The sequence below is a fragment of the Mugil cephalus genome, chromosome 16 (assembly GCF_022458985.1).
Source record: "Mugil cephalus isolate CIBA_MC_2020 chromosome 16, CIBA_Mcephalus_1.1, whole genome shotgun sequence".
Taxonomy (NCBI): Eukaryota; Metazoa; Chordata; class Actinopteri; order Mugiliformes; family Mugilidae; genus Mugil; species Mugil cephalus.
In genome coordinates, this window is record NC_061785.1 from 1752048 (window position 1) to 1768102 (window position 16055).

The following is a 16055-nucleotide window of genomic DNA, read 5'->3' on the forward strand; positions in this document are numbered from 1 at the left end:
CAGACAGAGACCGTTGATATGATTCAGACTCAGACGTGATATTAGAGACAGTTTGTCTGGTTTATTTTAATGATGAGCGATGAGGCAATAATGATTCCACACACTGGTCCGAGATAGAAATATTTAATTAGACTTTCACTTTCCACTCCGCTCTCCTCGTCTGTCTCATCTTTCCAAGCGTTCAGGTTTTTCCAGGTTTTGTGTCACATATTTGTTCAAAGTTAAGAGGAAAAAAAAAAAGAAAACAGGATCCGAGACCAGTTTGTTCATATTCTTCACTTGTTTTATTCTTGGATTAGATTTCACATTTATAAATATTAGAAAACAAACAAAAAGAAAAAAGAAAATATAAAAGAGAATTCAGGTTTGACATTCCACAGTCACATTTTACTTTTTACTTCAAACAAACCAACCAAGTCATGACGCATTCGTTTCCTTCTCATAGAAATATTCACACTTTCATTTTACTCTCTGTATATTCGTCCTCCATCTACGCCTCCATCTCTTCACACGTTCACTCTCTCTCGTTTCACTTTCCTCCTGCATCCTTCCATCCTTTCTTCAGCTTCGTACAATAAAACCAACTGCACATAAAATAAACACCTCTTTACAAACTGTGGCTCATGTGTAAGTTCAATATTCAGTAGATATGTTCAATGTGAAAATTTTTCTCTTGTTTAAACATCATCTTTGTCACTCATTTACAACGCGTTCGACTCATAACAGTTCAAAATTAATGCCCAAAGCTCACATCATCCCACACATTCATTCCCACCCTCCTTCTTCCACTCTAGTGGTATCTCCTAAACTTTAGTGCAGCGACGCGTCCAAACCGACACGACGCCAGGAGCTAAACGTTAAACATAAATATCTGAATAAATAATAGCTTTGAATATTCTGTATAAAAGTGTAAAAGTCTTTTAATGTAAAAGACGATGTGAGGTGAACCAGTTCATCTCATCAGTCCAGAAACTCCTCCAGGAAGAATCCAAGAACCTTTAAAGGAATCCGTGACTTTTCTCCGCCATCATCACACCAGTCCTTCAGAGTCCAGACCCCCCCCCCCCCCCCAACCTCGTCCTCATCGGTTCAGTCCTGTGTGCACAGGGTCCCAGCCAGCCGGTCCCAGTGGGTGAAGTAGGGGGCGTAGTTGCACTTGGACTTGAGGTGGTGGAGGTCGTGGTGGCGAGCACCCCCGTACAGCCCGAAGGGCACCAGGCGGTGAGTGGCCCAGGGCAGGTCGTAGCCGCAGTGGTCCTCCACCGACAGCCAGATGTTGACCACGAAGAAGGCCAGCTCGGTGAGGGGGTGGCAGCCCAGCAGGAGGGGGTTGGAGGCGGCGAAGAAGCCCAGGCTGAGGGTCTCCCAGGCTCCGGAGTACTCGGCTGTGAGGGCGGAGGTGGAGGTGTAGGTGTGGTGCACCTGGAGGAGGAGGAGGAGGAGGAGGAGAAACATGAGAAGCTGGACAAGAACACTTTAACTTTTTCTGTCTTTTTTATTTTATAAATAAACTTTACTTTATTTTACTTTATTCCAATAGATTTCTACCTATATTTATGCTACTTATTTATTTGATTATTTTTGTGCAATTATTACTGTCTTAATTTTTTTAACCACTGGCTGCAGATACTAAAATGCATTTTACGTGCATGTGACATTTTATCTAAAATCTAAATTCTAATCCAAGAAAATAAATCTCTTCATCATCATCATCGTCGTCATGGCGTGGTACCAACCTTGTGGAAGGTGCGGTAGAGCCAGGGTACTCTGTGGTGTAACAGGTGCCAGGCGAAGCTCTGGAAGTCGAAGAGGAGCAGGCAGACCAGCACCTGAGCCAGCAGGCTGGGCAGCCCCGGGGCGTCCCGGGGCAGGTGGACCGGCCGCAGGTACCAGTGCAGCACGGTGAGGGGGAAGATGAAGACCACGTGGTTGTAGAGCGTCAGAGCCAGGCAGGTGCGCACCGAGCTCCAGGACACCGCGCTGTCCGGCTGCAGCTTGAACCTGCGCACCAGGGAGCAGCGGGAGGACAGGACGTCCAGCAGCAGGAAGGGCAGACAGAAGGACAGATACACGGACAGAGAGAAGAGCACCGGGAAGAAAGGCGAGTGCAGCAGAGACGAGTGTCCCAGCAGGAAACTCCACAGAGGCTGTAGCATCATCGTCCTGTCGCTATGTCGGTTCAGTCTTTAGTGCTGCTCTGAGTGGGAGCGATGGGGATTTATTCCAGCTGAGGCCCGCCCCAAGACCATATATGTACTGCTACTCCTCTCACCCTCATGCAGACTGGAAACAGGGCAGAGCGACAGTTAAAGCCCTGAGACAAAGAGTCAAAAGCCCAGTTAATTAAAGTGAATTATCGTGGGTGCACAGTTTCTGTCTTTACCTCCCACATCATTTCAGCGACACTTTCTTTCATTTGTGACCTGAAACACTTGGTCTCCACTTGTGGTTCTTAGGAGTGTTTCTTATGCATTATTTCTTGTGGATGAATAAAGTCTAAGTCTAAGAGACTCAATTAAGAAATAAAGACAACTATGAAGAGTAGATGAGATGATCCCTCATTTGCGGTGCAGCAGCAGCAGCAAACAGTCTAAGCAGTGAAAGGAAAGTGAACATAAGCATTAGTTGCACATGTGTGATCTACTGGGAGCAGGAACGTGATAGATATGGTATCAGTGTGAGGGCTGGTTGACGGAGCTTACAATAAACACAGGGAGCATTTCTTTGTCTTGTTTCCTGGTTCTGTGTTTCCATGCAGCAGTTAAACATCTGTGACATTATCACGGTGATTTAAATAAATCCTGTTAAAACTGAAACGTGATTCTAGTCTCAGCCTGTCTCCAATGCAGTCTGCTCATCAATGCATATTAGAAACTAAAATCAGCTGTTAAATGCAGCTCAGACTGTTTCTGGTGAGTGTTTGCGCGGATGAAGAAGAGGATAGAAACTGTGCAGCACAGCGACACCTGGTGGTTCATTGAACTCACAGCCTCTCGGACTCCATTCATATAGTGTAACACAGAGACACTGACGCCAGAATCAATGAACCCAACCAGGATGTGTTGGGATGGTGGGAGGGAGCTGGAGAACCTGGAGGGAACCCACACCTACACGGGGAGGACACGGGAACTCCACAGAAATATGTGTTTTCATTCTCACCTGAAACTAAACCTGGGAAACCTGAACGACAAAAACAAGGAAAGTTTTCCAGAGTGGAAAATAAAATTTCATGTGTAATTAAATAACCATCAAACCGCAGCATTTAAAACCAGACAAACCAGCCTGTGTGATTATTATTGCATCAGCACTCGTCCCCTAAAGGAACCAGACAAACCGTGTCTAACATCACGTCTGAGGCTCATCCAGATCAGCCGCTTCTCTCTGCGTTTGTGTCCTGATGATCTAAAGTCATTTCTTCACTTCTTCCAATCAAAGGGTGTTTTGTTGTGTACTTCAGGGACTTGTGGTTTGTTTTGTTGCTTTTGTCTGTGGTGGAAACTGAGACGCTGCCGTCCAAGACTCCACAATGGTCAAAGAAAGACTCACAACGCTGAGCTGATTCAACTGTTGTGTAGAAGTTATCACCTCCTGCATTTAAAAAAAGGTTTATTGCATGAAAGAACAATGTGAAAAACTGGAATCTGAGGGAGCTTCAGGTGAGAATCTCCTCTCGCTCAGCTCCAACTCTCACACATGGTCAATGACCTTTAACCTAACAACTTTAGGAGGACAATATACTACACAACAAGAGAACCACAACCAGCCTGTGGGGTTTAATTTAATCTGTTTCACTGTGCGTCTTATGACCAGAAAGTGACTCAAGAGGTTACACAGACAGAAAAATGAGCTCAAATGACACAAAATAAGAATAAAGACACAAAAAAAGCAACCAAAGAGAGAAACGAAAAGATTTACAACAGACAAACAAAAGAAAAAGACCCAAAGAGGCAGAAAACAACCAAACATTTACTTATTTCTTAATTAATGACGTTACAATCTTCGTCCTCTCAGCAAAGTCTCGTCTTTACATGATTTCAGGGGGAGCCGTGAAGGCATCACCCGGCCATTCTTTTAGTTTCATTTCTTCGTGGGTCTGAGTTTCTGTGCAGCCTCTGATCATCACTAACTTCATAAACTCATCACCAGTGAGGAGGCCTCTGATTTCCAGCTGAGCCTGAACGTCTCAACATGAGGTCAGTTTGCTCCAGTTGTTAAATGAAATGAACCTTAAAGAAGTTGATTGTTTTACTATTATTATTACTGTTGTTATTTTTATCCTTGTTATTTTTAACCTAAACTGATCTAAAATCAATAACTTAACTCAGACCCAGGTGAACTCAGCTGTGGGTCTTTAATAAGGGATTTGAGTCATTATTCACTAATAATGTTACGGCTCACTTCCTGTTACAGCCTCGGTGCATGCTGGGAAACGTAGTCGTTTCCACAGGGAGAAAACTGGACCATTATCTAGATTATTCTGATTATCAGAGATTAAAAAACATGATTTCAGTCGGAAATGTAGATGATGTCGGTTTATAGAGCTGTAATTATTCTATAACTCCCCGTATATGAGTAATTATAATTAGTTATTATAATTAGTTATGCCAGAAATAAAGAGTTGTAGTGTTCAGTTAATGTTAAGTTTTTTCCACCCATTACTGCACATGTAAGTGAAATGTTATTTCATCTTTTGTGTCATTTCTTTTTTTATTTATATGTTTGTATCATTTGCATGTTTCATGTTTCCCCCTTTAGAAGACAAGTCTGTTCACATTATAAACGTGTGTAAAAACCATATTCCATTTTATTTTACTGGATAACACTTCTGTTTTATTTGATTTTAATCTTCTTTTTACCTGTGGTTTTTAATGTTGCTCTCTGCTCAGGTGCTGGATTTAGGGACGTGAGCATCAGCTCTGTTTGTAGATGGTGTCGGTGAATTGTCGTCACAGTGGAAACGTTTTTTTTAATCTTTTCCTCACACTAACTGCAGCAGCTCCCTGAAGTCCAGACTGGGGCGACTGCAGAGTCGGTTCACCTGGGATCTGAAGGGGGAGGACATGGACCTAGAAAACCTCAGCACTCGACTCCAGGAGCACATAGATCTCCGGTTAGGGAAGCGCGGAGCCGTGGCTCGATCTTACGGCTTCTTGGCCTACGTCAGGTACAGTGGACTTCAGCTTCTATACAGAGGTCTGCAGCTTCTCCATTTTTACAAAACATGGATTAAGATTATTTATTTCACTAGATTTTTACCTATAATTCTTTTTATTTTATTATTTATTTTCATTTTATTCTGTTGCATTCCTTTTTATTTTATCTTTCTTTGTACTTGTGGTTCTTAGGAGTGTTTCTTATGCATTATTTCTTGTGGATGAATAAAGTCTAAGTCTAAGAGACTCAATTAAGAAATAAAGACAACTATGAAGAGAAGATGAGATGATCCCTCATTGCGGTGCAGCAGCAGCAGCAGCAGCAGCAAACAGTCTAAGCAGTGAAAGGAAAGTGAACATAAGCATTAGTTGCAGATGTGTGATCTACTGGGAGCAGGAACGTGATAGATATGGTATCAGTGTGAGGGCTGGTTGACGGAGCTTACAATAAACACAGGGAGCATTTCTTTGTCTTGTTTCCTGGTTCTGTTTCCATGCAGCAGTTAAACATCTGTGACATTATCACAGTGATTTAAATAAATCCTGTTAAAACTGAAACGTGATTCTAGTCTCAGCCTGTCTCCAATGCAGTCTGCTCATCAATGCATATTAGAAACTAAAATCAGCTGTTAAATGCAGCTCAGGCTGTTTCTGGTGAGTGTTTGCGCGGATGAAGAAGAGGATAGACACTGTGCAGCACAGCGACACCTGGTGGTTTGTTGAACTCACAGCCTCTTGGACTCCATTCATATAGTGTAACACAGAGACACTGGCGCCAGAATCAATGAACCCAACCAGGATGTGTTGAGATGGTGGGAGGGAGCTGGAGAACCTGGAGGGAACCCACACCTACACGGGGAGGACACGGGAACTCCACAGAAATATGTGTTTTCATTCTCACCTGAAACTAAACCTGGGAAACCTGAACGACAAAAACAAGGAAAGTTTTCCAGAGTGGAAAATAAAATTTCTTGTGTAATTAAATAACCATCAAACCGCAGCATTTAAAACCAGACAAACCAGCCTGTGTGATTATTATTAGATCACCACTCGTCCTCTACAGGAACCAGACAAACCGTGTCTAACATCACGTCTGAGGCTCATCCAGATCAGCCGCTTCTCTCTGCGTTTGTGTCCTGATGATCTAAAGTCATTTCTTCACTTCTTCCAGGCAAAGCGTGTTTTGTTGTGTACTTCAGGGACTTGTGGTTTGTTTTGTTGCTTTTGTCTGTGGTGGAAACTGAGACGCTGCCGTCCAAGACTCCACAATGGTCAAGGAAAGACTCACAACGCTGAGCAGATTCAACTGTTGTGTAGAAGTTATCACCTCCTGCATTTAAAAAAAAGGTTTATTGCATGAAAGAACAATGTGAAAAACTGGAATCTGAGGGAGCTTCAGGTGAGAATCTCCTCTCGCTCAGCTCCAACTCTCACGCACAGTCAATGACCTTTAACCTAACACCTTTAGGAGGACAATATACTACACAACAAGAGAACCACAACCAGCCTGTGGGGTTTAATTTAATCTGTTTCACTGTGTGTCGTATGACCAGAAAGGGACTCAAGAGGTAAAACAGACAGAAAAATGAGCTCAAATGACACAGAATAAGAATAAAGACACAAAAAAAGCAACCAAAGAGAGAAGCGAAAAGATTTACAACAGACAAACAAAAGAAAAAGACTCAAAGAGGCAGAAAACAACCAAACATTTACTTATTTCTTAATCAATGACGTTACAATCTTCGTCCTCTCAGCAAAGTCTCGTCTTTACGTGATTTGAGGGGGAGCCGTGAAGGCATCACCCGGCCATTCTTTTAGTTTCATTTCTTCGTGGGTCTGAGTTTCTGTGCAGCCTCTGATCATCACTAACTTCATAAACTCATCACCAGTGAGGAGGCCTCTGATTTCCAGCTGAGCCTGAACGTCTCAACATGAGGTCAGTTTGCTCCAGTTGTTAAATGAAATGAACCTTAAAGAAGTTGATTGTTTTACTATTATTATTACTGTTGTTATTTTTATCCTTGTTATTTTTAACCTAAACTGATCTAAAATCAATAACTTAACTCAGACCCAGGTGAACTCAGCTGTGGGTCTTTAATAAGGGATTTGAGTCATTATTCACTAATAATGTTACGGCTCACTTCCTGTTACAGCCTCGGTGCATGCTGGGAAACGTAGTCGTTTCCACAGGGAGAAAACTGGACCATTATCTAGATTATTCTGATTATCAGAGATTAAAAAACATGATTTCAGTCGGAAATGTAGATGATGTCGGTTTATAGAGCTGTAATTATTCTATAACTCCCCGTATATGAGTAATTATAATTAGTTATTATAACTAGTTATGCCAAAAAATAAAGAGTTGTAGTGTTCAGTTAATGTTAAGTTCTTTCCACCCATTACTGCACATGTGAGTGAAATTTTATTTCAGTTTTTGTGTCATCATTTCTTTTTTTATTTATATGTTTGTATCATTTGCATGTTTCATGTTTCCCCCTTTAGAAGACAAGTCTGTTCACATTATAAACGTGTGTAAAAACCATATTCCATTTTATTTTACTGGATAACACTTCTGTTTTATTTGATTTTAATCTTCTTTTTACCTGTGGTTTTTAATGTTGCTCTCTGGTCAGGTGCTGGATTTAGGGACTTGAGCATCAGCTCTGTTTGTAGATGGTGTCGGTGAATTGTCGTCACAGTGGAAACGTTTTTTTTTTAATCTTTTCCTCACACTAACTGCAGCAGCTCCCTGAAGTCCAGACTGGGGCGACTGCAGAGTCGGTTCACCTGGGATCTGAAGGGGGAGGACATGGACCTAGAAAACCTCAGCACTCGACTCCAGGAGCACATAGATCTCCGGTTAGGGAAGCGCGGAGCCGTGGCTCGATCTTACGGCTTCTTGGCCTACGTCAGGTACGGTGGACTTCAGCTTCTATACAGAGGTCTGCAGCTTCTCCATTTTTACAAAACATGGATTAAGATTATTTATTTCACTAGATTTTTACCTATAATTCTTTTTATTTTATTATTTATTTTCATTTTATTCTGTTGCATTCCTTTTTATTTTATCTTTCTTTGTACTTGTGGTTCTTAGGAGTGTTTCTTATGCATTATTTCTTGTGGATGAATAAAGTCTAAGTCTAAGAGACTCAATTAAGAAATAAAGACAACTATGAAGAGAAGATGAGATGATCCCTCATTGCGGTGCAGCAGCAGCAGCAGCAGCAGCAAACAGTCTAAGCAGTGAAAGGAAAGTGAACATAAGCATTAGTTGCAGATGTGTGATCTACTGGGAGCAGGAACGTGATAGATATGGTATCAGTGTGAGGGCTGGTTGACGGAGCTTACAATAAACACAGGGAGCATTTCTTTGTCTTGTTTCCTGGTTCTGTTTCCATGCAGCAGTTAAACATCTGTGACATTATCACAGTGATTTAAATAAATCCTGTTAAAACTGAAACGTGATTCTAGTCTCAGCCTGTCTCCAATGCAGTCTGCTCATCAATGCATATTAGAAACTAAAATCAGCTGTTAAATGCAGCTCAGGCTGTTTCTGGTGAGTGTTTGCGCGGATGAAGAAGAAGATAGAGACTGTGCAGCACAGCGACACCTGGTGGTTCATTGAACTCACAGCCTCTTGGACTCCATTCATATAGTGTAACACAGAGACACTGGCGCCAGAATCAATGAACCCAACCAGGATGTGTTGAGATGGTGGGAGGGAGCTGGAGAACCTGGAGGGAACCCACACCTACACGGGGAGGACACGGGAACTCCACAGAAATATGTGTTTTCATTCTCACCTGAAACTAAACCTGGGAAACCTGAACGACAAAAACAAGGAAAGTTTTCCAGAGTGGAAAATAAAATTTCATGTGTAATTAAATAACCATCAAACCGCAGCATTTAAAACCAGACAAACCAGCCTGTGTGATTATTATTGCATCAGCACTCGTCCTCTACAGGAACCAGACAAACCGTGTCTAACATCAGGTCTGAGGCTCATCCAGATCAGCGGCTTCTCTCTGCGTTTGTGTCCTGATGATCTAAAGTCATTTCTTCACTTCTTCCAGGCAAAGCGTGTTTTGTTGTGTACTTCAGGGACTTGTGGTTTGTTTTGTTGCTTTTGTCTGTGGTGGAAACTGAGACGCTGCCGTCCAAGACTCCACAATGGTCAAAGAAAGACTCACAACGCTGAGCAGATTCAACTGTTGTGTAGAAGTTATCACCTCCTGCATTTAAAAAAAAAGGTTTATTGCATGAAAGAACAATGTTAAAAACTGGAATCTGAGGGAGCTTCAGGCGAGAATCTCCTCTCGCTCAGCTCCAACTCTCACGCACAGTCAATGACCTTTAACCTAACACCTTTAGGAGGACAATATACTACACAACAAGAGAACCACAACCAGCCTGTGGGGTTTAATTTAATCTGTTTCACTGTGCGTCTTATGACCAGAAAGGGACTCAAGAGGTAAAACAGACAGAAAAATGAGCTCAAATGACACAAAATAAGAATAAAGACACAAAAAAAGCAACCAAAGAGAGAAACAAAAAGATTTACAACAGACAAACAAAAGAAAAAGACTCAAAGAGGCAGAAAACAACCAAACATTTACTTATTTCTTAATTAATGACGTTACAATCTTCGTCCTCTCAGCAAAGTCTCGTCTTTACGTGATTTCAGGGGGAGCCGTGAAGGCATCACCCGGCCATTCTTTTAGTTTCATTTCTTCGTGGGTCTGAGTTTCTGTGCAGCCTCTGATCATCACTAACTTCATAAACTCATCACCAGTGAGGAGGCCTCTGATTTCCAGCTGAGCCTGAACGTCTCAACATGAGGTCAGTTTGCCCCAGTTGTTAAATGAAATGAACCTTAAAGAAGTTGATTGTTTTACTATTATTATTACTGTTGTTATTTTTATCCTTGTTATTTTTAACCTAAACTGATCTAAAATCAATAACTTAACTCAGACCCAGGTGAACTCAGCTGTGGGTCTTTAATAAGGGATTTGAGTCATTATTCACTAATAATGTTACGGCTCACTTCCTGTTACAGCCTCGGTGCATGCTGGGAAACGTAGTCGTTTCCACAGGTAGAAAACTGGACCATTATCTAGATTATTCTGATTATCAGAGATTAAAAAACATGATTTCAGTCGGAAATGTAGATGATGTCGGTTTATAGAGCTGTAATTATTCTATAACTCCCCGTATATGAGTAATTATAATTAGTTATTATAACTAGTTATGCCAAAAAATAAAGAGTTGTAGTGTTCAGTTAATGTTAAGTTTTTTCCACCTGTTACTGCACATGTAAGTGAAATTTTATTTCATCTTTTGTGTCATCATTTCTTTTTTTATTTATATGTTTGTATCATTTGCATGTTTCATGTTTCCCCCTTTAGAAGACAAGTCTGTTCACATTATAAACGTGTGTAAAAACCATATTCCATTTTATTTTACTGGATAACACTTCTGTTTTATTTGATTTTAATCTTCTTTTTACCTGTGGTTTTTAATGTTGCTCTCTGGTCAGGTGCTGGATTTAGGGACGTGAGCATCAGCTCTGTTTGTAGATGGTGTCGGTGAATTGTCGTCACAGTGGAAACGTTTTTTTTTAATCTTTTCCTCACACTAACTGCAGCAGCTCCCTGAAGTCCAGACTGGGGCGACTGCAGAGTCGGTTCACCTGGGATCTGAAGGGGGAGGACATGGACCTAGAAAACCTCAGCACTCGACTCCAGGAGCACATAGATCTCCGGTTAGGGAAGCGCGGAGCCGTGGCTCGATCTTACGGCTTCTTGGCCTACGTCAGGTACGGTGGACTTCAGCTTCTATACAGAGGTCTGCAGCTTCTCCATTTTTACAAAACATAGATTAAGATGCAGAAGTGATTATTTAAGGATTGAAACAACCCTTTTCCTCAGGCATCTCCAGGGTAAACCAGACGAGGCGCTGTCACTTCTCAGCCAATCAGAGGAGGAGACCAGGGAGTGTTATGGTGAGGACTGTGAGCGGAGGCTCATCGTGACGTACGGAGACATGGCCTGGCTCAAATACCACACCGGAGACTCCACACAGTCACAAAGCTACTGCCAGAGAGTGGAGGACATCCTGGTAGGAACTAGTGCTGGAAGGTTCAGCTCTTTATTTAGCATCATTCTCACTTTTGTTTAAAATTTAATTCACATTGAAAAGAATCGACCTCTGGTTTGAACTGTGATCTTCATCCTCTGTCTCTCTACAGGTGAAGCATCCCACCGCTTCCTCAGCAGATCTCCACCCAGAGGTGCTTGGGGAAAAAGGCTGGACCTACCTTAAGTTCTCCAGGCCCTATTACCCCAAAGCCGTGGACTGTTTCCGTGAAGCGGTGAAGCTGCAGCCTGAGGACAGCGAGTGGAACGCCGGCTATGCTATCGCCCTGTACCGCACAGAGAAGGTCAGAACACATTTCTCTTAGTAAAACAAACCGTGAGACATCCAGCGTCACTGGGCCTTCGCACGAAGCTGCACTTTTTTAACATTTTCTCTGTTCATATTAAGTGTTTTATCTTTGTGTGCCTTTAGGCGCAAAGGAGCAAAATTTCATTATGTTCTCCTCTTTGTTTTGTTTTTATCTGAGTAATTCTAAGCAGTGAACTGACAAGAGTTTAATTTACAGAGGGTTTCAGCAGCACGTGAAGATGAGGAGTCGCCTGCGATGAATCAGATTCGCCGAGCCCTGGAGATCAACCCTGAAGATGCTGTTCTGCTGTCCATGCTGGCTCTGAAGCTGGCCGCCTACCAACGATGCCAGGAGGCCGACAAGCTAGTGGAGCGAGCCCTGGAGATCGACCCCGAAAACCCTCATGTCACCCGCTACATAGCCATATACCTTCGTAACCAGGCACGTCAGACTTGAATCAACTCCTAAATGCTCAGAGGCTCTGTTTGTCGGTCCCAGTGGTCGCAGGCTAAACAGATCCTCACAATATCCCCAAACTAGATGAGAGGTAAAATCCTTCCAATGTTCAAAAGCAACTGAAACACTAAAATGTTCAAAACATTAAATAGCAAATCCAAACATTTCTGTTTGGAGCTGTTCCACCTTTATTTACAGTCTATGAGCCTGAATTCCCTCCAGGGATGCGCCACTAGGGGCCTCTGTTTCTATCTTTTCTGGCTGATCTGGTGTTGGAGTGAAACCTCTTTTGTTTCTGTCCTTTCACACCAGGGGAAATGCAATCGGTCTATTGATGTGCTGCAGCGAGCGCTGAAGAGGTCCAGTCAGTCAGCTTTCATCCACCATCAGCTGGCCCTCTGCTACATGATAAAGAAGCGCGGCCACAAACCAGGAAGTACATGCAAACATAACGTATAAATGTACTTTGTTATCACATGACGGATGCCACATGAACCACGTTTAATTACACTCCTCCAGATGATGTGCAGCAGTGGAGGCGTCAGAGTATTGAGCACCTCGAGGAGGCTGTCAAGATAAAACCCTCATTTCACATCGCATTGGCTGACCTGGCAGAGCTGTGTGTAGAAGACGGAGATTTCACCAGGTACTCACATCATGCACAAACACTGTAGTCCCTTTATTCTTGTCTTCTAGTTTGAAAAGAAACGCCTCTCAGGGCTTTTCTCTCTGTTTGTGTCCAAGAGCGGAGGCGTTGTTCCAGCAGGGACTTCAGATGGCACCAAAGTTAGAGAAAGACATCAGTCAAAAGTTCCACTTCCGCTATGCTAAATTCCATCACTACCACACCAATAACGAGGCTGACGCTATCTCTCACTACACCAAGGTAGGTTTCGAAGGGGCAGAGTCAGAGTGGGGGATAAAAACTCTGTGGGAAGTTAGTGCAGACATTTCTTACTGGAAAGTCAAAACATGACTACGTACATACCATCACTGCATCCTTTAGTGTCTCCTGCTGTCTGTTAGTTAAATGTGAGGGTTTTTAGATACATCATGTAGCTGTAGAATATTTGGAGCTACAAGCTGGAGCTTTCTATTTTAGAGAGTATTGATATGTTCTCAATTAAATTAAAGTTTGTTAATGTCATGATAACAGACAGTTCATAGGCGTTGAGTTTCAACGGACACAGAAAAAAAAAAAAAAACCTCTGCATAAACTGGATGTTCCTCCAGCCAATCAGAGACATTCAAACTAACATTCAGCCCAATTTGACGTCAGGGAGCCCAGAACGGTAACATCACGACACAACAATCTACCAACAACTCAAAATTCTTCCGTTTGTTCTTGGTGCAAAGACGAACAGGTACATAAAGTATTTACATTTAATGAACTGATCCTTTTACAAGACAAATCCCAGAGCACTGCTGCCATCTACTGTTCAGTTCTGGGTCTCACTGTCCTGTTATATTTACATCTTTTCATCATATTGAGAAAGTAACCACTACTACTAATATTCACAACACACGACATATCGTAAAATGGCAAAAATCAAAGAATTCATTATTCTCTTTCAGCATAAAAGTTGTCTTCTTCATGGCATAACATCTATTAATGTCTCTGAACCGCTGGCCCACATTAGGCCACATGTCCATGAGAGTTTATGTCTCAGTTTGACCGAGGTGGTTGGATATAACCCCAAAATTAAAGGTTCAGGATCAAAGGGAAGCTTTACGCCCAACACTTTTTCGTATAATTTGTGAGATCTTCCACCAGAAGCTTGGATGAATGACAGTCTTAACACTTTTCAACATGTTTTACAAACCAGTTCATCAGTTGTTTGTGTTTGAAATTTCAGGGTCTGCTTTTAGCAGCGGATACGGGGGACGGGCGACAATGTGCAAAGGTGAGGTGAATATTACAAATCCTGAGGGTGGACAAAAAACACAATCATCGTATCCCCAACCAGCTTTAACGCCATGGATCAAAGCTTCACGCTGCCATGAGTCAGGATTCATCTGAATTTCATCTGAAGACACCTTGAATAGACACAAATTAACCTTGAGATGTTTCTCTTCTATTCTCCTCCAGAAGCTAAAAGAGATTGCAGATCAACGCCTTGAAGGAGACAAGGATGATGGGAAGGCGTTCGCTCTGTTAGCTGTGGTGGCCAAAGCTCAGGGTGACAAGAAGGAGGCTGCAAACTTTTACGAGAAAGCTTTGGACTGCGAAGAAAACGACGAGTATCTGTCTGCTCTGTGTGAACTGAGGATGGAGCTGGACTGAGAAAAGTCGAGAGCCACTTTTAAGAGTAGATCTTCATCAGTTTGCTGTCATCGCTGCTCTGTGTCGTGGCTCTGTGTCTAGGGTTTCCCCCCTTTTGGTTGCTTCATTGGTTTCTCTTTGTGTGCTCTGCCCTGGTTCGTTTCACCTGTGTCTCACTGGTGTAGATATAGGCCTGTCTTTCAATTAGTTTCCCTTGGATCTGGGAGTTAAATAAAACTCCATGTTAATAAGCCATGCATGACTTTCTTTACCAAACACCAGAGGCCGGTATCACGAAGCAAGCTCAACTTATCCGGCTTTACTACAACTTATCCAGCTGAACCCATCCAGAAAAGTGACGATCTGGATATCATGACGCTGGTTATCAGCTCACTAACTCAATCCAGGTTTGTCTTGTTGTGAATCATATGAGGGCGGGTTCCAAGGCAGCAGAACAATCACAATCATGAGGCTGATCCACCAGCAAAAAGGAGCAAAGACTGATTCTCCTCAGATATGAAGAAGAAAAAGTAAATCTCACTCGAAATCTCGAAAAGTCAAACATTGCTGCTGCACTGAGGAGACGCCATAAGGCATGCTAAAGGACTGCCGATTGCATAAATGCGCAAATTACACATCAATGGCTCAATTAGTTTAGAGTTAATGAAGGCACGAATCCCAATCACTGCGCTGCATAGACGAATCATGTGTATGACAATTAGTGTCATTCCCCCAGATGTAAGAAGAACGTGGGAGCAGATAAAAACCAAGCACAAAAGCATCATTTCATCTACTTAATTCTATAATACTACATCGGTGATAATAAAGCTGGAAGCTGATGCCCCAGTTACATCATATCAATACATCAGGTTGTTGTCCTGAATGAAATGATCCTGGTTCTGAGCTGTGTTTGAGCTAAAACATCCTCTTCTTTGAGTGATTATCTCCTGGAAGATGCGTTCTTCTCGCTCTTCTCGGGGTTTGGGCTCATTGACTGCATATACTTTGGGCTTCAATCTCAATCGGGTTTTCGATGAAAGGGCACCTGATTCTTTTCCTGAACAGCTGATTGGCCGGTGGGTGGAGGAGCCTTTCATGGGATTCAGATAAATCCTGACAGTCATCCTGACCCGAAGCAGGTTAGCCGTTCGGAGTAGGTTACCGTGGTAACGTAGCTTGATAAGAATGAATTCAGTTTATCTGATACCGGAAACCCAGGCTTAACCCTGAAGTTACCTCGCTAAACCAGTAATCCTGCTTCCTGATACAGACCTCTGGTGATAACATAACAGACATGACAGCGCATCATTTGGCTATAATTATAGACTCCATGATTCCTACATCATCTGCACCGTGTTCATGCTTAGTGGGACCTTTTTGACCTATTATATGTGTCTTTGTGTCATTTCGCGTCTCCTTGCTACATTTTTGTCTTTTTTGGTTGTGGTTTGTCTGAGCTGTGTCTCTTTGTGTCATTGTGCCAGCTTTGTTGTTTTTCTCTAAGGCATCACTCTGAGCTTCGCCTCACTACCTTCAGTCACTCCGTTCATTCAGAGGTTCGTCTGAACATGACTCCAGTTACAAAAACATATACACTTGATATTTGTGCTAAATTGTACATGTTATAATTAAACTCAACTTATTTTAAGCTGTTTTGCTCCTGTTCTTGACTATTTTTACTTATCTGAGGCGACAGTGAACTCATCGTTACTTCTGTCATCATCTGCCCCAACCCTAC

The 16055-nt window shown here is 42.4% G+C and overlaps 2 protein-coding genes across 2 annotated transcripts; one reads left to right on the plus strand and one right to left on the minus strand.

Annotated features, from left to right (window-relative positions):
* Positions 1–257: 257 nt before the first annotated feature.
* Positions 258–2207, minus strand: ch25h (cholesterol 25-hydroxylase). Its single transcript, XM_047608126.1, has 2 exons — positions 1737–2207; positions 258–1422 (listed from the first exon to the last, which is right to left on the minus strand). The coding sequence occupies exons 1-2, from the start codon at positions 2157–2159 to the stop codon at positions 1090–1092; spliced, it is 756 nt and encodes a 251-aa protein (XP_047464082.1). The 5' UTR covers positions 2160–2207; the 3' UTR covers positions 258–1089.
* Positions 2208–4049: 1842 nt separating this feature from the next.
* Positions 4050–15969, plus strand: LOC125022318 (interferon-induced protein with tetratricopeptide repeats 5-like). The gene is made up of 14 exons (XM_047608855.1): positions 4050–4193; positions 4994–5164; positions 6935–7089; positions 7896–8066; positions 9838–9992; positions 10798–10968; positions 11081–11270; positions 11401–11592; positions 11815–12039; positions 12367–12490; positions 12574–12700; positions 12799–12940; positions 13911–13958; positions 14144–15969. Exons 5-14 carry the CDS (start codon positions 9988–9990, stop codon positions 14336–14338), a joined length of 1419 nt encoding a protein of 472 aa, XP_047464811.1. The 5' UTR covers positions 4050–4193; positions 4994–5164; positions 6935–7089; positions 7896–8066; positions 9838–9987; the 3' UTR covers positions 14339–15969.
* Positions 15970–16055: the final 86 nt, after the last annotated feature.

What these genes read in the sequence shown, in the direction of transcription:
- ch25h (XM_047608126.1), bottom strand. Translation starts at nt 2,159, where the DNA reads ATGATGCTACAGCCTCTGTGGAGTTTCCTGCTGGGACACTCGTCTCTG. An exon ending in TCTACCGCACCTTCCACAAG is followed by an intron (nt 1,423 to 1,736) that starts GTTGGTACCACG and finishes CTCCTCCTCCAG; the next exon opens with GTGCACCACACCTACACCTC.
- LOC125022318 (XM_047608855.1), top strand. An exon ending in GCGCGGCCACAAACCAGGAA is followed by an intron (nt 12,491 to 12,573) that starts GTACATGCAAAC and finishes ACACTCCTCCAG; the next exon opens with ATGATGTGCAGCAGTGGAGG. An exon ending in CTATCTCTCACTACACCAAG is followed by an intron (nt 12,941 to 13,910) that starts GTAGGTTTCGAA and finishes TTGAAATTTCAG; the next exon opens with GGTCTGCTTTTAGCAGCGGA.